Source organism: Morus notabilis, unplaced genomic scaffold (assembly GCF_000414095.1).
Source record: "Morus notabilis unplaced genomic scaffold, ASM41409v2 Scaffold1514, whole genome shotgun sequence".
In the NCBI taxonomy this organism is placed as follows: Eukaryota; Viridiplantae; Streptophyta; class Magnoliopsida; order Rosales; family Moraceae; genus Morus; species Morus notabilis.
In genome coordinates, this window is record NW_010358901.1 from 60,476 (window position 1) to 80,797 (window position 20,322).

Sequence of the window (20,322 nt, forward strand, 5' to 3'; positions counted from 1 at the left end):
TGTAAATCATTAAATATATTTATGTATATACATATATACATATAAACTACTTTTATTATTGTATAATATAAAAATAATACCCGCAGCAAGTAGCGAGTTACCGACTAGTTTAAACTAAGAGCATTATTGTGGGGCTCACCCCCTGTCTTGCTGAGGTAGCTCTCCACAGAGCCTCTCAGCATTTTCCATAAAATTTTGAGTGAGAAACGGTTTTACCATATATTTGAAATGTGAAGGTGTACAATTGATAGAGTTAAATATATTTTCTTTTATAACCGCAAAATGCAAGGCATAAGGAAAATCTGTCCAAATAAGCTTTGCAGAGTAATAATTGTTCCTTCTTCTTTCTTTCTTTTTTTTTTCTTTGGATAAAAAACAACAAGAAAATCTTATTAAATCTTGCTTTTATCGAGTGTTGGCTCTCCTGAGTTTCTACTTAGCATCGAACCACCAATTGCAATTAATGTAATTTGGTTTGAAAAATTCTTTGGAGCATCACCATCACAAGTAATAAAAGGCCTGTTTTATTTGTTGACCTCATACTAGGTGATTTTCTTATTATTAATGTGTGATATTGAGCGCCATTAATATTTTATTAATAAAGATTTAAAAATAAATGACCTATTTAAAGTTTTTTTAAAATAAATAGTCGTACTTTTAAAATAGCTATTTTTAATTAATTATATAGTTAAAAGACAAAGACAACTTAATTTTATCATTATCCATCAGTAATGGTTAATTAGTGATAGACCACGTTTTATTAGCGATTGAGTAATGGTTAATTAGTGATAGATCACGTTCTATTAGCGATTGATTATAGTTTAAGTGAGTAAAATAAACAAAATTGATATGTTTAGATCTAACAAATTCAAATCAGGAGTGGCGTATTCGACGACAATGGTGAAGATCCAATGCATAATTTGCATTGCCATCACTGGTTTGTCTCTGTCGTTGTTACAATCACAAGGAGAGAGAAAAAGAACGTGAAATGGAAAGAGGAAAGGATGAGGTTAAACATCAAAAACTATAATATAAATCAAACTATGGCCAAATATTTTGAGCTAGGTGAAAATTTAGCTACACAATCCAATTTTCCTTAATTGTTCATTTGACCTAGTTCCATTCATCAACTGTTAATAAAAAGCAAAACACATAACGTTTTCAAGTATAATATCGAACAATGGACCAAAATTCAGAACAATTCCGAACTCTAATATATTAATATTAACACGTCATTTTTTAGACACATGATGACAAATATGCTCAAAAAGAGAGCCCTGCAAAATGTGACAAATATCTGTAAAATTTTAACCCTACTCTTAATTAATATCTTTTTTAAGTTAATAATTACTCAATCAAAAGCATATTAATAAATAATAAAAGATATAACCCTTGAGGGTCAATTTTCTCTTCTAAATAAGGGAAACAACTATTTTCAAGCAAAAAGATAATAAACAAACAAATGTTTGTAGTAGAAACGACATCGAATTTTACTCAAACTAAAAACTACGTGTCGTTGCATCAATGTCTTCAGATACAGACGACACGTCGTTTTCAAATGAATCAGATTCAGACTCTTCTTTGTCGTTGTTTTGTGTGCAATTTCACCAGGTATGAGCAGTCATGACGATGAACGACTCCTCATCTAAATTATCACACGACGAATAAAGCCAAAAAGGGTTTTATAAACAATTTCAAGGTTTTTCTTCCTTTAACTCTTCTTTTTCTCTAATTTTCTTCACCCTTTTTTTTTCTTCCGTAATGCAAAGTCCAAACCGTTGAGAATGATTTTGAAATTTTTTTAAACTTTTCTTTCTCTGCGATCAATTAGACTTAACTTCTATATCTCACTTCTTCTTCTTTTTTTTTCTTTATAATATTGCATTTCGTTTTCTTGTTTTGAGTAGAAGTTAGAACCCTAGTTTTTGGAACCTAATTTCCTGTTTCTGTTGATTATTGAAGCTGTTTAGAAATTGGGTTTACCGATAAAATCAGTCTAGATTAAGCTTTTTTTTTTTTTTTTTTTTAGCTAAAAAGCGATGAATCACAAATCCTTTACTAGAAAACTAAATGGGATGGCAATGGGGGAAAAAAAGGCCCTTACTTTCAACTTTATCATAAATATATGTTTTTTTTTTTTTTAAGCAGCACAATTAGACGGAAATTTTGAAGGATAAATTAGGATTTTGTAGACTTGCCAAGCAAAATTTTGGCACACTTATTCATTTATGTTCTCTGTAATTCATTTTTTTCTTATATGAATTGAAGTTTGTTCTGGGTTTTGAAGAAAAGGGTTGTTCCATGGATGACATGCTTGATTCTGAGAAAGTTCTGGCCTGGCTTTGGGTCATCGAAGCCATGGCAAGCTTCAAAGAAGTGGGACCATCACTTTTACATGGTATAATGGAATTTTTCTCTCTCTGTCTCACTTTTTTTTTTCTTAATGAACGTTATTAGCACATTTCTTTATTGTAGTTTCAATCAGTTTTGTTAGAAAAAGATTGCCTCACTTGTTTTAATCCTTCTTTCAGATGTAGTACAATCGGCTCCAGAATTACCTGATGATTTGGGAAAGAATACACGAGAAATGATTGCTTTGAGATGTTTGGAGGACTTCATTGCTCCTCAAGATGGAATCACAAGCGATGCTCCTTCTGCCGCGGGTTCGAAAGTCCAGTTTGATTTATCGGAAGGTTGCCAAGATGTTCTCCAACGGATTTTGCAAGAGGTAAAGTCGTTTTATTTTTGCTTCATTGTGTCAATTTCTTGGATGCATTTTCATAGCCACCCCAACAGTTGTGCCTTTTATGTTTCTCAAATGACGAAAAGATGTGTTGATTATAATGGTAGAATTCCTCTTTCTCAGACTTCAGTGTCAAATTTGAGAGCAGCTGGACTGGAGTTGTCCAAGTGGGATATCCACCCCTTCATTCAACACAAAAGGGCATGTTTGCCCAAATGTGCTTTAGAGCAAGTAGGAGCGGATTTCTCTTTGTGCCTTTTTCTTGATTCATCAATTTTAAGTTTCAATTCACCACTCATGATTGGGTTCTTATTTTCTATTACAAGCAGCTGAAAGATGCAATTCTCAATGGTACGCATCAGTATGCTGATTTCTTAAGGGAAAAGAGTGGATTGGCGTCCACAAGTCGGGATAATGGAATTTGTAGGAATGGTAATAACCGTGATTCAGTTACTTCTAGGCCTAACTTGAACCACTCTGATGTTCTAAACATGAGAGTTGGAGTAAACTCTGATCCTCTTATCATTGAGAACAGGAATAACCAATTGGGAGATAATGTCTTACCTTCTAAGAGGACTAGGCCTGACTTGGCTGATAAAGATATGGCCGGATTCCAAGAAAACTGTAATGAAACAAACAATTTTGATGTTCAACATATAAGTTCTAAAAGGGTGAAGCAGTATGCATCTTCTGCTAATGAGTCTGCGGAACAGAATTCAGTTCCTTTACATGGTAGAGAACCACTAAAAGATTCATCTGAAGTGAATGTTCCGGTTGCTACAACGGGGCATGACTTGGCAGAAAGTGAGATGGGAACGATGGACGAAGGCAGGGTTTTAGAGGATCGCTGCAATGAGTGTGCTGTCACAAAGAGGTCTCAGAAAAGTAGTAAAAATGGATTTCATAAAAATCTGTCAGAGGTTCCTTGTAATGCCCCTCAGATGCCTCAAGTCACCAGTAGAGATGAAGGACATCAGAATTTCTCTGTTGATGAAGCCCAAGGTGAGGCCGAGTATTGTGCCCAACCAACTGAGGCTTTTCAGTCTTTGGAGCAGAAACAGGTTTCTATACATGGAAAGCAACCATTGGAAGATTCATCCCAACGAGATCTTCTGGCAAATGTGGAGGAACGCATGGTTTTAGAGGATGGTCTTGATGGGTGTAGTGTTTCAAAGAGGTCTGAGCAGGTTGATAAGAGTGACTTGCCTAAGAATGATTCAGAGGTTCCCCATAATGCCCCCGAACCAAGTGGCGCCTTCGCTGCTGAAACTGCACATAAGAGTCCAACTAAAGAATCCAAAAGCAGCTATGAGCATGATTTGCAATTTCTAGAACCAAATTCTGCATCCTGTGATCGGTTGCAGCAGGAGATTATTGCTGGTGAAGCCGAACAGGACATAAACAATTGTGATGAAGAACAAACGTCGAGTGATAATGATGAGCATAACAATGAGTTGAATGATTTAGCCAAGAAAAAGCATGAGTTTTTAAGCTCCCAATGCACGGATAATCATGATTCCATGGTAGTTGACTGGACAGAGCAAAATCTATGCATGAAGTTTAATGAAGACGGCCACTTGTTGGTGTGCAATACTAATAATTGCCAGTTGGTGGTTCATGAGAAATGTGTAGGTTCTCCGGCAACGCTTGACGACAAGGGCAACTTCTACTGCCCTTTTTGTGCATACTCTATTGCTATCAATGAATATCTTGAAGCTAAGAAGAGCTCTTCCTTGGCACGTAAAGAACTAGCTGCATTTATTCGTATGGGTTCAGAACATCGACCAATGGAGGACACGAACGTTTTAAATAAGAAAAAGTCTCATTATGCCGGTGGGAATGAGGATGAGGTTTTCCTTGGAAAAACCCATGAGAATGAACAGGTGGGAGAGAGAGAGCAAAATGAAGCTAATCAAGTTGAAACAAATGTAAACATAGATGACAATAACCAGCAAGCTGAATTTTCTCCACCACGTAATGATACTTTCAATTTAGGGCACAGAGAAGAAAGGACAAGTATAGATAGCGAGATGCTTCATGTCACAGCTGGTGAAAAAGAAGGTGAAGAAAAGGTGCTCGAAGAGTGCCCATCTGAAAGTGGAACTGAAGGAGAACAAGATGAAGTACCGGGGAAGAGTGATGTTGTATCTCATGCAAATACCGACACGGACCTTGTGAATCAAGGAATTGAAGATTTACGAGTTCAAAGGGAAGTTTTAAAAGGACAAGAAATTAATGCATCAAAAAGATTTGTTTATGAATTCAATATCAATTCCGATGATGAGGATGATTATGATGACAAGTTAACCATTTCTAATTACTGCGTAAAACTGCGAGGGAGAGAAGTTCCGTGGTAGGTTTTTAATATTCTACTTGTTTGTTTCTTCTTATTCTTGTTATCTTCCTTGAAACCTTGTGGTGTGGTCTAATCCACTTCTTTGTATGGTCAAACTGTCAAAAATGGCTATAAGATTCAGTATTTTATGTTTGCCATAGTTTTATATTATTTTGCATTTTAGTTATCAGAAAATAATGAGTTAGGCATTTATTTGTCGTAGGATAAACCTTTTCTGGTTTTCAATCGCAGCAATTTCCGGGGAATCCCTCAGTCAAGGCGAAAGAAGGTTCCATGGACAGTAGCTGAGGAAAAGAAGCTAAAGGTATTTTCATTGTTGCTTTATGAGGACAAAACTGTATCTATTTTATGCTACACTTCTTATGGTATCTGTAAATTTTCTAGAGAGAACCGTTTTTACTCTCTTATTCGATAATAGTAAAAAAATAGTACAGAATAAAATAGGCTAAAGGAAGAAACCTTATCTTCCTAAAAAATAGAAACTATCCTAACTAAAGATAAACCCAAATCCTAGAAACCTTTTCTCTAATGATAAACCCTTTATCCTCCATTTTATTCAAATTTAAATACAAAACCCTTATCTAACCGACACTCCCCCTCAAGTTGGTGCAAAGATATCTATCATGCGCAACTTGCTAATTAGAAACTCAAACTTCTGCCTTAAGAGCCCCTTTGTTAGAATATCTGCAACTTGCTGTGTTGTTGGAACAAATGGCGTGCAGATGATTTTCGAGCTTCTCCTTTATAAAGTGTCTATCAACCTCAATGTGCTTTGTCCTGTCATGTTGAATAGGATTATGCGCAATGCTGATTGTAGCCTTGTTGTCACAATAAAGTTTCGTAGGATGATCATTCGGTCTTCTAAGCTCCTCGAGAACTCTTTGTAGCCATACTACCTCACATATCCCTAGTGCCATTGATCTATACTCAGCCTCAGCACTACTTCTAGCTATTACACTCTTTGTTTAAACCTGCGAGGAATACAAACACATGGTTTCTTTCAATTTTTTTCTTGTATTGAACACTGTCACTTGGACTCTACCATTCTTCCTCTTCGATTAAGTCAAGTTCCTGCCATAGTGTCATCATCTCGTTGTAATACAGTCACTTCTCGATCTCCTTGCTGGGATTTTCACATCTTGGCATTTAATTCAAACATCTGGGAATAATTTTCCAGATCAGAGTATGTGTCCCGAACTGCTTCCCAAACATCTTTGGCAGTAGGGAGAAACATGAAGGGTTTCCCAATCATTGGCTCCATAGACTTAATCAACCAGGCAATTACCATTGAGTTTTCTGATTTCCATCTCCTCTGCTTTGCATCATCAGTAGGCTGTTTTATTTCTCCGGTCAAGTAACCAAGTTTTCCTTTACCATCGATCACAAGTTTGATAGATTGTGATCATTCTAAGCAATTCTTTCCATTTAGTTTATGAATGGTTATTTGAAGGGAATGATCGGACAGAGACATAGGGGACTGATGAACAACCTCATCAGCAACTTCTGGGGAACTCGTGCCTTTGGTGGCACCAGCCATGGCTGTTTTTGTCATGGCTCTGATACCATGTAAATTTTCTAGAGAGAACCTTTTTTACTCTCTTATTCGATAATAGTAAAAAATAGTACATAATAAAATAGGCTAAAGGAAGAAACCTTATTAATAGAAACTATCCTAACTAAAGATAAACCCAAATCCTAGAAACCTTATCTCTAATGATAAACCCTTTATCCTCCGTTTTATTCAAATTTAAATACAAAACCCTTATCTAACCAACAGTATCTGCAATTTATTAAATTTTTTTCATCTATTATTCGGATTTACATTGTATAATTTGTAAAACTTCTAAAAATTCGAGCATCGAACATGTCATGCCTTCAAATTGTAATGGTTCAATCGGGAAGAAATAGTATTTAATTTATCTAGTCATGTGTGCCTATTGTACTTTTCTGTACTTTTTATTTACTATTATGACATCAAAAATGCTGTTACAGGAGGCTATACAGAAATTTTCTCATGAAAAAAAGATACCATGGAAGGAAATCTTGAAATTTGGCGACTCTGTGTTCGTGAAAGGTCGTACCACCGTAGACCTTAAGGATAAATGGAGGAACATGTCTAAAGGGACTCCAAAATCAAAATGAACCGGTCAGTTTGCAATTGCAAGTATGAAATCTTTTTTTTTATTGAACAAACCTTTAAATTCGCTTTGTGTGAGGTGTTCTGGGTGGGTCTTTTACCTGCGTGTGTTCATTTCTGTGTCCTGGAAAAGATTTAACACAAATCCGTTATAATATTACATAGTAATGAACTGTCTATTTCTTAAAAATGAGCTTTATGAAGAAGTGCTTTTTTCTTTTTGGTTAGAAACTCCTTGCTTTCTTCTTGCTCGGTCTCAATTTGCTCTTGCATTTTAGACGATTTTATTTGATTTTTTCCCTGCTTCTTCTATTGTTTCTCCTCCTATTTTCGTTGCACCCAAACTAATTTTAATTTCTAATCATATCTGGCACGGTAGAGACACTTCTAAGTTCTTAATCAAATTTTCGGACACCTTTCAAAGCCCTTTTGGAATTGAAACTTTTTTTTTTTGTTTTTTATACAACACTGGATTGAACCCGCAACTTCTCCCCAAACCCCGTCCCTGCCTAACCCCTCAGTGCCACTAGACCAAACAGTCTTAGGGGCAATTGAAACCTTTTGAAAGGACGGGATTGACTGTTCTTCCATTCTTTGAACTTTTTCTTTACACTTTTAACTTTCTACTTTGTGTGAAACCAACTATTTTTGCTGCTATTAAAAAAAGTCAAAAAACAAAAAACAAAACCTCAGGCTCATTGGTTCTTTGATCAAAGCATTGCTAATTTGCTATAAACATTAATGAACCAAATAAAATGGCCATTGTATTTTTACTGAAATCTCAGGGAAAAAAAATAGAGAGAAATAAACGATGCTAACTTATTTTCATTGCTTATCCTCAGGATTCTACTATATTTTGATGCTGAAAGCCCGCAACCACACGGCAGATTTCTCTTCTTGGTTCGCTTTTGTTGAATGCTTGGTTGGTTTTATTTGGAAGAAATCAGCATTAATAGTTCGAGGAAAGTTAGATGAAGATCTTATGTAAATAAACCCCTTTTGTTTATATTATCAAAAACTCCTTTTGTTTATCTAATGTAGTTGTCTCCTAGGCATAATATGTTGATTTGACCTTGTAAAGTTCAAGAGAAAATAGTTGCTGGATGTGGTTGCTGTTGGTTAACTTGTTATTAAGAAGCCAATTGCATGGTCTTCCTCTCTCATAAATTTTCCAACTCATATTTCTTGCCACTTTGTGAAAAGGTGATTTTTTTTTTTTTTTTTCAAAATAATTCTAATCATGGAGAATTCTATGGCAGGGAAAAAAAAAAAAGAGAAAAAAAAAAAAACACCCCATTGTAGAGCAAGTTTATGAACCGTCAGACTTGTTCATAGTTCTCCAAAACTGGTATGATTCTAATGTTTCAGAACCATGTTCAACCGGTAGTGATGTAGCGCGAGCGTAACAAAAGGATAAAATCTTATTTCTACTACATCATGTGGGGTATTTTATTTGGGAATTTTTATGGTGGAGCATGTTATTTTATTATACCAGTAAGAATAATTGAAAAAATTAAATCAACGGACAAAAACACAATTTTTATGGGTGGAACAAAACAGCATGTACCCCCATTTTATTAATGGTGAAGGCAAAATGCACTCTATAAGTAATGTTTTTCATTAGTCAAACCTGCAGTTGAAATGATTTATTCCGCATGTGTTTACTATGTTGATGTAATGAGAAACATACAATACCAGTAGGAGATCCTATCGTAAAAACACCCTAACCCTTTATGCAATTTCTTGAGAAGAACTAGATTTCACTGCAGTTGATGATGTTTTTATCCAAACTCCCCTTCTCTGTACTGAAAAAACAAGGCATGGGATGAAGGTGAGGAGAGTCCCGAGAATCAGGTTGTGAATGCCAAGAAAACACGTGAAATAGTGCTCGTGAAAATGAAAAATGTGAGGTGGGTCTTCAAATCTTCAGAGTAAGTCAAACCAAAGTATATAAAAATTAAAAAAATTAAAAATTAAAAAATAAAAAATAAAAAAGAAGCTAACGGATACAGAAGAATCCAAGGAAGAGTGAAGTAGAGTTTCATGGAAGGCATTTATTTCCTAATTGCATGACTCCTACTAGGTCAAATACAAAATGCACTCTTCTTTCCCCTTTTATTTTACTTCACCTTTTTCTTTCCAAATTCTTATCTGCTAAGAAGTTATTAAAATAAACAAATAAATAGCATATATTTACAGGAATTACTTTGAATGCGCTGTGTATTTCAAAGTCAACAACGAGTGTCCTAACAAATGACAAAAATACACAAGGGATGTCTTAATTTTATACCCAAAAACCCCCCCCCTTTTTTTTTTTTTTTTTTTTTTTTTGCTATTAAAACAGAAATCAATAGTGTCTCGTATCACTAGTCTACGGTCACTAGCATCAAAAGAGTCCATATTTAATCTATACAAACCATATTTGGCAAGTCATGAGATGCATAATTTCATCCTCATAGCAGACAACAGGAATCTGTCTAAATACTAAAGGAAAGAGTATTGATATGTCGTCCTTTATTGCTATGCTAGATTTCGTACTCAAATCATATTATTATAATAGTATTATATGGGTAATAGTAAGGCTCTAAGCGTGGTTCAATTTAGCTGTCAAATGAAAGAAATATATCATTACTTACAAGCCTCACATGTGATAAAACATGAGATCTGTAATCAATAAGAAAACTTCTCGAAACATTGCTAATTCATGTCGAGAAGTCGTTGTCATAAAATCGTAAAACTCTTTCACAAACCCAAATTACCAAATGGCAATTAGAGGAACCAAAATCACAAAGCGAGAATCATGAAGCTACATATATTAAGCCGCCTCCTAAATTTTAAAATTCTAAACTTTTATATGTAGGGCCTGTTTAGTTCGCTGATTCGAGTTTTTAATTTGAATGTGACTTTATGTGAGAGCTTTTTACTGTAGTAAAAATATTAGATGTGACTGTTTCTGAAAGCTTTTTACTGTAGTAAAACTCGAATCGGTAAAATAAACAGGGCCGTAGTTTTTTTTTCTTTTTTTCTTCTTTGTAAGGTTTCATTTGTACTATATCTAACAAAAAAAGCTCTACACTCAATAATAGAAAATTATTACTTTGCCTCCGTTCAATAAGAAATTCATCTCTTACATTTTCATGGGAAAGGAGATAAATACCTTTTAGAGTGGATGGATTTAGATTTTTACCACTTACTCTTAATTAATGTCATTTTTAGTGAAATAATTATATTAATCAAAAAGGTGTTAATCAAAAGTAAAATGTAAAAGGCTAGACTCATGCACTTTAAGAAAGAGTAAATTCAACAATATTATTATTTTTTTAGATATTGTACATCAACCCGTATGTCCATCTCCCATAAGACATACCATTCATGCTTTTGACCAGAAAAATAATAAAAAGGATTAAAACAAAGGGTGGAACCAAAAGTGAAAATGAGGGAGAATATTATCTAACCTAAAGACCAACGGTCACATGGGCTTGTGAGAAGAAGTTTGAAGCTAACGTGACAACATTTACACCAAACTGCACTCCATCTCCCTACATATCCCCGTGCCTTTCATGCATTGCGTTGCACTCTTTCATTTCTTCACTCTTCACTCTTCACTCTTCACTCTTCACTCTCACTCCACTTTCACTCTCAAGAAGGAAAAAAAAAACAAACAAACAAACATATTTTTCTTCTTCTTTTTCTTCCTCTCAGTTCCTCATGGAAAACTACAAGAAATCTCCCTTAAAGCCATGGAAGAAAGGCCCAACAAGAGGCAAAGGTGGGCCACTGAACGCCTCATGCGAGTATCGAGGAGTAAGACAAAGAACATGGGGCAAATGGGTGGCTGAAATCAGAGAGCCCAAGAAGAGAACAAGGCTTTGGTTGGGCTCTTTCGCCACTGCTGAAGAGGCCGCCATGGCCTATGATGAGGCCGCAAGAAGACTCTACGGCCCAGATGCTTATCTCAACCTTCCTCACCTTCACCAGCCCAACAATAATAATATTCCTTCAAAGTTCAAATGGCTTCCTTCAAAGAAGTTCATTTCTATGTTTCCCTCTTGTGGTTTGCTCAACATAAATGCTCAGCCAAGTGTTCATGTCATTCACCAACGGCTCCAAGAACTCAAGCAAAATGCAGTTTTGACTCAAAGTAGTCCTTCCAATTCTAGTTCATCTTCTTCATGTTATTCAAAACCCGAAAGTCAAATCAATGTGAAGGACAAAACCCCACTAGAGGATAATCAAATGATGATGAAGAGGCATGATGATCAGGAGAAGCCGCAGATTGATCTGCATGAGTTTCTTGAACAGATTGGAGTGTTGAAAGGAGAGAGGGATGGTAAGTCGCAAGAAAGCGACGGTGGTGTGGCTGATGAACAAGAATCATCATCCAATGAAGTACTACTCCATGATCACCATGATATTCTTGGAGGTTTAGCTGACAAGAGCTTTAATTGGGATGCTCTCTTTGAAGTGCATGATATAGTTGGTGATCAAGGACCCGAAGCCGGCGGCTTCCAAGTTTGCGATGTTGGCGAAGACTTGGCTTTCGCCCCTTCCATTTGGAACTTCTGAGAAAATTTTAGGATTAAGCTCTATCTATGTGTGGAGATGATGATTTTTCGAAACTAGCTATACACTAGTAGTCGTAGCTTAAACCGGTAGAAGACGAGTTTTTCTTTAGGCTACTGCTTGCTTTTTTATAGTATCCCTTTAATTAGTATTTCCGTCACTTAAGTAGAAATCAGTTCATTTTCTCATCTAAAGAAAGAGAGAGAGAGAGAGAGATTTTCTTAGTAGTTGTAATTAGAAAGAATGAATGGAATAAGTTTATTCTTTCTACTTATAACTCCGGAGAATGAGGAGGAGAATGAGAATGAGGTTTGTTGTTTGGTCGTGTGTCTATATATATATATATATATATATATATTTATGTATCTGCATGCTTTTTTAGTCTTTGACTTGTAGGGCTTGAATTTTCAGGGAAACATCTCTGGAGAGGTCAAATATGGAGGTAGTCCTTTCATCCACATACAACATTCTATTATTTGAAAAAAGAGAGAAGAACAAAGCATTAAGAAAAACTTAAAAAGATATGGGTAAAGTTTAAGGAACATAACTGACTAAAATTGTTCTTTTCTCTTTTTCTTTTTTCTTTTTCCTTCTTTGGTAAATATTTGGACTCTTTAGGATAACATCTTTTTACAACTTATCTTCTCCGCCATTGAAGTTGGAAGTTGTACATAGAAAAATTTCCCATTGTTCTTAGAGAATCATACTCTAATAATGCCCAATGTTGTGCATTATTCTTTTTTGTGCCCTCTCACGACTTAATTAACGAAGTCGAGAAACTAATTTATTGACTTTTAGTGTCAAATTCAGCAACCCCACTTTTTTTCTCGTGATAATAATTAAGAAAAGGTTGGAATTTTATGGGGTAAATTTAGACGAGGGTTGAAAAATAAATGCTGGGAAAACAGACGAATACTGTTTCACACAATCAATATAAATAACGTCTCATGCCTAAGACCTCTTGGTCTAGTGGCACTGGGGGTTTGGGTGGGGGGTTGCAGGTTCAATCTCGTGTTGTATAAAAAAAATATAAATAACGTGTCATGGATGGAGATGTAAAGTTAGAAGATTATTATTTTTTTCTTCTTCCTTTTGCTTTGCCCAGTAATCTTAGCAGCCTACTTCCAAAAGACTTGACATTAAAGATATTAGATATTGAAATCAATTTATTTTCCTTTCTTAAAGTGTTAAATTGAACACACCTGCCATTCTTATGAGCTCCAAAAATATGAGCAACGTAATGTACAAAAAACAATATTTGATATTCCTAAACTACTCTCCAATAACTGAAAACAGCCTGTAGAATAGCGATTGCTGAGAAGATAAGCAAAGAGGCATCTCGCGATGTACTTATCTTATTCATTGATGTACTCCGAGGCACTTGCATACTCTCCATGTTCCTCAAAGTACTCGATCAACCGTTTCAAGAAACCATCACTGCTCAGAGTCTCAGTGTCACAGACAAGACAGCATTGCCTTCTTGCCCGTGTCACGGCCACATTCATTCGCCTTCGGTCACTCAAAAACCCCACCTGAAATTTTCAAAATTCGGAACTAAACTCCCTTTCTAATATACAAAAGTTGAGTGCAAGAAGTTGTATTAACAATACTTGGATGAAAGAATAAGAATACCTCTTTCTTCGAGTTTGACCGAACCATTGAAATAATGATCGCTTCCTTCTCCCTACCCTGGAAGCCATCAACTGTTGAGATTTCCATATCCTTTAACTTGTCTTCATTGCTTTTCATCATTTTCAGTAAGACAACCTGCAATATTAGTTGCAGAATAGTTATAGAAAGATCTATGGTACTTTGAGTTTTGAGAATGAGACTACAAACCAAGTTGCCAATCAATCTACTGGCTACCATATATCTTTTCCATATTTCCTGAGTTGAGAATCTTATGGCAACGAGACACTTACTTGAAGTTCAGAGAGAAGTGCTTATACCTGAGCGTTATAAGGGGTGATAATCCCGATGTCAGAAGCTTGAACTCCACTAAGAACAAGTCTCCTTGCATGGGCCATGGCAACCTCAGCCTCACCCTCATTCAACGTACTTTCTTCTTCATCCTTCTTTTCTTCCATGTCACATCTGAAGCATATGGTAAGAAGACACTCATGATTAGTTAGACATAAAGACATTTTCCAACAACTTCAGTCGAAGTCATTAACGACCATGCGGCAATTAACCTAACTCAACATAGGATCTTAGGACATTCGAAACAACCCTCTTTCTTGAACAATTAACTATTGGAACTTATTGATAACCTTTCCTAACATTTCAATTTGTTGATTTTACTTCAACTTACCACAAGTTTGTTGCATCCTAGCTTTGTACAGTTCCAAAATTTAAAAGAATGGGTGGTCAAATCTATTTTATATGCTTCAGAAATATAAGTCCCAACTAGGTAAGTGAGTACTCTCAAAAACACAATTTTTCAAGGCAATAGCGTATGGCATACCCAGCAATGTCTATGAGCAGAAGAGTTGCTTCAGTCGAAGAGGTCTTCTTTACATCCTCAAGATCATAAAGCACGTGTGCAGCAACACTTGAGTGAGCTTTTATCTGTAGTAACCATGAAAATATACCAGTAAATCAATTTAATGACTACAAAGTCACCCCTCAGAGTCTTAGATTGAAGAAAAGAAAATAATAATTCAGACACACACCTTACTGTTGTAAAGCTCCTTAGATGACCAATTCATGATAAGTTCGTGCATTCGATACTGGACGGTTAGCATGGACATCACGTCATTTCCATACATGTCCGCAAGGCGCTCGAAAAGGGTCCTACCTAAACCTTTCTTCTCAGCTTCAACACTTTGGATGGTTGGAGGAAGCTGAAGATGGTCCCCCGCAAGTATACATCTTGAACCCTAAAACAATGAACTAAGACCGTAAGTGTTGCTTGGAATGGCAGTACAAGTTCCACATGTCAAATAATTGAAATGGTATATGATTTGATTTTCATGGAAAAACACTCCAATATTAAGGAAATAACACAACAATGAATTCCAGAGCAACAAAAGAAATATACGAATTTCTTCTCCCCTTGACATAATATAGTAAGCAATAAAGCACCTGAAGTATTTCCCAACAAAACCCAGAAATGATTTCAATCATCAAACTATGAATTATGACTTTTAAGTTTTTCTTGGTCTCAACCAACATTTTGAAAGAATATACTCTATGTCAGCATGTGTTGAATGCCCCAACTATTCAGAAGGTTTAAAGATATAAGTTGAAAGATTCTACCCCAAGATCTTGAAAAAATTCCCATGACCAGGTTTATTTTTTATGGAACAGTCAACAGCGTATGCATGTTTTCATTTCAAGTATGTACTTGCTTTTACATAATACAATTACCTTTAACAGAGCTATCCAGCATGCTATCTCAAGGGCCTGAGCAGCTTCATCAATAATGACCAAATCAAAGGAAGTGTTTTCCAGCTTCCGAGAAACTGCTCCAGTCAGCGTCGTCAGGACGACATCTGCATTTTTAATGACATCTGTCACGGCTAGTTGCTGCCTTTTACGCTCTTCTTTGGAAAGTGTTCTAAGCTCCTTCTGGATATCCCTCCTTGCATTTTTGTCTCTGGTTTTCAACAGCTTCCCATTTAGTGCCTGGAAAATGGAGTGAGAAGAACTTAAGAGAAAATGATGCATAGTTATAACTGTTAACACAAGTGAGATAAAGAAACTTTGAGGAAGAACTCCATATGAGGTTTTTGATGGACCAGCATAAACGAGAAATGAATAGAAGAAATCAATTTGACATGCAAATGCTCATAAATTTGTGACATAACGTAAGTACGAAATGTAAATAACCTTCATTTCCTTACGAATGTCATTTGCTAGAGAACTATTATCCCCTCGTAGAACCTAAAAGCAGAAGACAATATTTTGTGAGGATAAATATTCAAATAAATAACATGGGATACAGCTCCACTTTTAGTTCAACAAACAGAAGGCTAAAACTATAGCAGAAAAAGTAGATACCAAACATACTGCTATAACTTTTCAAAGGAGATATATCCGAAAGGTATATCAATAGCGAACGGCAGAAACATGCCACTCATAGGCTTGACAATTATGACATGTTCATGTTAGAAAGTGAGTGAAATAATAGGTTGATACACTGAGATACACGATCATTTAAGTCGTGAGAATGGAATAACATTCTAAAATACCGAAAAAAAAAACAAACTTAACTCTCCAATACCAAAAGTTAAAAGTTCCTTGATCCCATTGTTTGTTATAGGAGTTGAAGATTTCATATACCTGTGCGTCCAAAGCACTCTCCAATACTTGAGGTAGTAAACGTGCAGGATGGCCCAATCTCACCAACTTAACTCTATTAAAAGAAGCAGAAGATGGAAACAGTGGTTACTTGTAATGGTTTGCTTGATATAACTTAAGTGTTACTACGTTTGTGAAGACAATCCACCGCATGACCCACATATGAAACATCCCAAGATTTTTTTTTTTTTTTTTTTTTTTGAAATGCTCAACGCAAAGAATCCGGGAATCTGACATACGTGGGACTTTTGGGGACAGAGACTGGACCATGATTTTTCATTAATCAAAAAGTTTGTCTTCCTTAGTTTAGTTTTAAAGGTTACATTAGATTCTAACCACGTTAAAACAACTTTGGTGGACAGCTGTATGAGAAGCTCAATCTAACAAAAAATGGTTTTCTTGATGGTCAAACAGCATCCAAGTGAAGATGAAATTAAGCCATGTAATTTCAAGGCTACAAACTAGGAATTCTCGGAATTCAACTTGACAAAGCTATGTAGTTCAGATGATGATTTATTTGAAGTAAGCAGCAAAGGTGGCAAGAAGAACAATAAGATAACTACTTAGATCTTTCATACAACAAACATCCTCAAAGAGGAAGCATGACTTAGGAATCAAAGGGAAAGGGAAAAAAGACCTGCTCTGAGGATTAGGGAAATAATAACATTGAGACACTTCAACAAAATATTAAAAGAAACGATAAATATCAAAGCCTAACTGTACCTGTGACGAGCAAGTCTCTCCACAATGTTATCAACAGCAATATTTGAAGCAGCACAAGCTAGAATCTTTGATCCATGTTTTACTTCTTGCAAGATTATTTCCACGACTGTTGTAGTTTTCCCGGTTCCAGGAGGCCCATGCAGTAAAAATACATTCTTTGAAGCCAAGGCCTTTGAAATTGCTTCTTTCTGTGAGAAAGAAGAAAGAAAATTATGATGCCTAAGATTATAAGAAAGAAGAATAAATCAGCCAGGGCTTTTTCGTCCACACATGCACACATGTAAACTCAAAAGGCAAAATAACAAATAAACAGCACACAAATACACTCATAAGAATATAAATTGATATGCCCATCAATCATATATTCTGAATTTGCAGGAAAAGAAAAAAGTAGCAAACATAGTAAACTAAACGAGAAAAGTGCTTAAATTATAATATAAAAATTGCTGAGAATATATTATATGTGCGTGTGTCTGTACACTTGAGAAAATATTCAATACATTGTGGCATTTGTTGAATTCTTCCATTACACAATCATGTACGTAGAGACTCGCTACGACCCCATTGCTCCATTATTGATTATTTAGTAACTACTATGAAAATTTTGTGATATGGGGCTAAAAATATCTCATGAAACATAACCGCACAAGAAATGGAAAAAAAAAAAAATAGAATAGTGAAGAATTTCTATAAGAACATTCTAGACTTGAGTAAAGCAATCTAAGAATCTAAAAGAAAGTTGCCATTCAACTGATAATAAGTGATATATAAGCTTGGTATATTAGGATTACTAACCTGAGAATGATCCAAGTTGGAATTAAAGGGGCTGAATGTGACATCCTTCTTGGCTACAGCTGGCAGTCTCTCTCCAAATAAGACAGGGACTAGATCAGCTGCAGGACCCTTCTGCACACCTTTACTCAATTGTATCAAGGCATCCTTCATCCTACGATATGTCACCTGGAAAGGAATTACGAAATACCCAATGCATAGTACTGTAGGAATTCCAAAGCATAACATCAAAAATATTCAAAATCTCATACCTCATTTGCCACCTTCTCCAGTCGTAGGGGACTATTCAAACCCTCCTCTGGGATGTCATCAAAAGCGACGGTAATTGATGAGTCCTGTTTGTTACACACGCCAAAAGAAGCACAAAATGCACGTCATAGGATGTTATCTGTTACGGTAGACAATAACATATAAAAAGTAACCAGCCAAAATTCAGTCTGAAAGTCGTAATTACCTTTAATCGGTAAACTACACCTTGTCCAAGAGCAGGGGACCCTATATCAGCCTTGTTTGGTCTCAAGACAACCACATCATGCGTGCCAAACTGCAAGTAGAGCGAAAGATAATTCCACAATGCAGCAGAAGGAATTTCAACTAAGAAAAACAAATTAAAAACGGGGGGTGGGGGACACAGAGAGAGAGAAATTTCCTTCTCATTCAGCGTAACATTATTGGAAATACTTCCTAGTGTTATTAGTCAAAAAAATAGCGAATCTAATTTTGGGGCAAAAAAATTTGTCTTTTTGAGTCATAGATACCATAAATGAGGAAAGTACAAATATTGCAGTGACAATCAAATTCAATAAGATGTCAATGGGAACAGTGAATCTTCACCTTGTGAGCAGGAAGAACATCTCCTTTATTAGATTGAAATTCAAGAAGAGTTTTCCCCATTAGTCCTGTCTGTTACAAGAACCAAAAGCATGATACACCAAAAAAACAACATGAGATGTGAGGCTCAATTGATTTACTACGTCAAAATCCGTGAAAATAAGTAAAGAAATTTTAATGCTTAATTCTCCTTTTCAAATGTTTATCTTGGCAAGTGAAACACAATGCCCAATCCAATCCATTTTCTAGCTTCCACATCATTTTGCAAGAAAGTTTTGTAGTTTCTTAGTACACAGGAAGTTGCCAAAAAAGAAAACTCTTTTTTATTTTTTTTTTAAAGGAAAGAAAACTCTTTTCTCAACAATCAATGCCACATAAAACACTTACTGAGACAAAATAATAACAACGAATAATAATGAAAGCTATATGCATATTATATATATTATATATATATATATATATATATAGAGAGAGAGAGAGAGAGACCAAGACCAACCCAAAAATAAATAAACAAACAGCCAAAAAACGACTGACAGAAACAAAAAGGAAGACGAAGAAAAAAGAAAATTCAGTTTCTTATCTCTCTCTCTCCCTGTCTCTCTTCAACATATACATATCTTCATCACTCTGATATCTTTAGGGATTGATTTTTTTCCCTTTTTTTTCGAATTTTCTCTTCCAAAAATGGAAGAATATTATTCTGATAAGCGGAGGGAAAATCATGATCGTGATGATGATGATGATCAGGAGTTGTTTACGGAGTTGGACATGGCGGCGGCTCAGCAGCTTATGCAGCTTAGCGATGAAGAAAACCACAGCAACAAGGAGAACATCATAGATGATCATGATCATGATGAAGAGGTTGATCAGAGATTAATGAAGATTATTAACAATAGAATCCCAAGATTAAGAAGTACTTTGGAGAAGATTGAAGAGATTTTTGGGAAAGAAGAAGAAGAAGAAAAGGATGAAGAGATTTGTGGAATTCGGCCTCCGAAAAAGCGGAAATATCGCTCTCTTGCCAGCATTTACAGAGAGACAAAAACCACTCGTGATGATGATCATAATATAATTACATTTGGGAAGACGAAGAAGAAGAAGTCTTCATGAAGATTAATACCCTAGTGGGGTTTTTTTTTTTCTTTTAAGGTAGGAATATTTCTAATCTTTTTTATTTTTTTCAAGTCATGGATATATGAACTTTGTTTAAAGAGGTTTTTTGATGCTTTTTCCCCCCCATAAATGGAGATTAATATGTTATATATCTTCTTTGGCTTTGAATTAGTTTTAAGTTGCAATGTGTCCATTATATATATATATATATATATACACACACATATTATAAATGGGGCTTGGCGTGTTCATGAGTTTTTAGTTCAGAATTCTTTGATCTCTTCCACCTTTGCTCATCACTTATTTATAATATATATATATATATATATGCACACACACACACACATATTATAAATGGGCCTTGGTGTGTTCATGAGTTTTTAGTTCAGAATTCTTTGATCTCTTCCACCTTTGCTCATTACTGCATCTTTTGGTGATTATTTTTTGTTAGATTATATATGTATGTCGATATTAAAATGGGAACTACTGCCTTTCTTTTCCCAAATAATTTTGATGAAATATGGATTTTTTTAACTATATTAGATTTTTTTTGCCTCATTCTTAATTATATGGATTTTTTTAACAATTAAGTATTCTACTATTGGGGGGTTATTAAACCATACAATAGTACTGAATTTTGATAGTCCTTCTTTTCTTCTACATAATTAGAAAAGAATACATATCTTATTTTTCAGTATGCACTTTTTGTTTGTTTGTGAGTTTTTTTTTTTTTTTTTCATAATATTTATAACTACTACGTGT

At 35.2% G+C, this 20,322-nt stretch overlaps 3 protein-coding genes across 4 annotated transcripts; 2 read left to right on the forward strand and 1 right to left on the reverse strand.

Annotated features, from left to right (window-relative positions):
- Positions 1-1,644: 1,644 nt before the first annotated feature.
- Positions 1,645-8,399, forward strand: LOC21385959. Its single transcript, XM_024162667.1, has 8 exons — positions 1,645-1,699; positions 2,269-2,398; positions 2,532-2,728; positions 2,867-2,974; positions 3,073-5,096; positions 5,331-5,403; positions 7,092-7,245; positions 8,079-8,399. Exons 2-7 carry the CDS (start codon positions 2,302-2,304, stop codon positions 7,239-7,241), a joined length of 2,649 nt encoding a protein of 882 aa, XP_024018435.1. The 5' UTR covers positions 1,645-1,699; positions 2,269-2,301; the 3' UTR covers positions 7,242-7,245; positions 8,079-8,399.
- Positions 8,400-10,944: 2,545 nt separating this feature from the next.
- On the forward strand, positions 10,945-11,802 carry LOC21385960 (dehydration-responsive element-binding protein 2F). The gene has a single exon (XM_010093559.1). The coding sequence runs from the start codon at positions 10,945-10,947 to the stop codon at positions 11,800-11,802; it is 858 nt and encodes a 285-aa protein (XP_010091861.1).
- Positions 11,803-12,974: 1,172 nt separating this feature from the next.
- On the reverse strand, positions 12,975-18,534 carry LOC21385961 (DNA-binding protein SMUBP-2). 2 transcript variants are annotated; one of them, XM_010093560.2, is made up of 13 exons: positions 18,451-18,534; positions 18,071-18,160; positions 17,868-17,951; positions 17,620-17,784; positions 16,825-17,012; positions 16,084-16,156; positions 15,631-15,684; positions 15,169-15,426; positions 14,472-14,678; positions 14,264-14,367; positions 13,749-13,893; positions 13,432-13,566; positions 12,975-13,331 (listed from the first exon to the last, which is right to left on the reverse strand). In XM_010093560.2, the coding sequence occupies exons 1-13, from the start codon at positions 18,508-18,510 to the stop codon at positions 13,155-13,157; spliced, it is 1,740 nt and encodes a 579-aa protein (XP_010091862.1). In that variant the 5' UTR covers positions 18,511-18,534; the 3' UTR covers positions 12,975-13,154. The 2 variants fall into 2 exon arrangements, with proteins under 2 accessions (XP_010091862.1, XP_024018439.1); XM_024162671.1 differs by lacking the exons at positions 18,071-18,160; positions 18,451-18,534 and having other exon boundaries at positions 17,620-17,770; positions 17,868-17,882.
- Between the last annotated feature and the right edge of the window lie 1,788 nt (positions 18,535-20,322).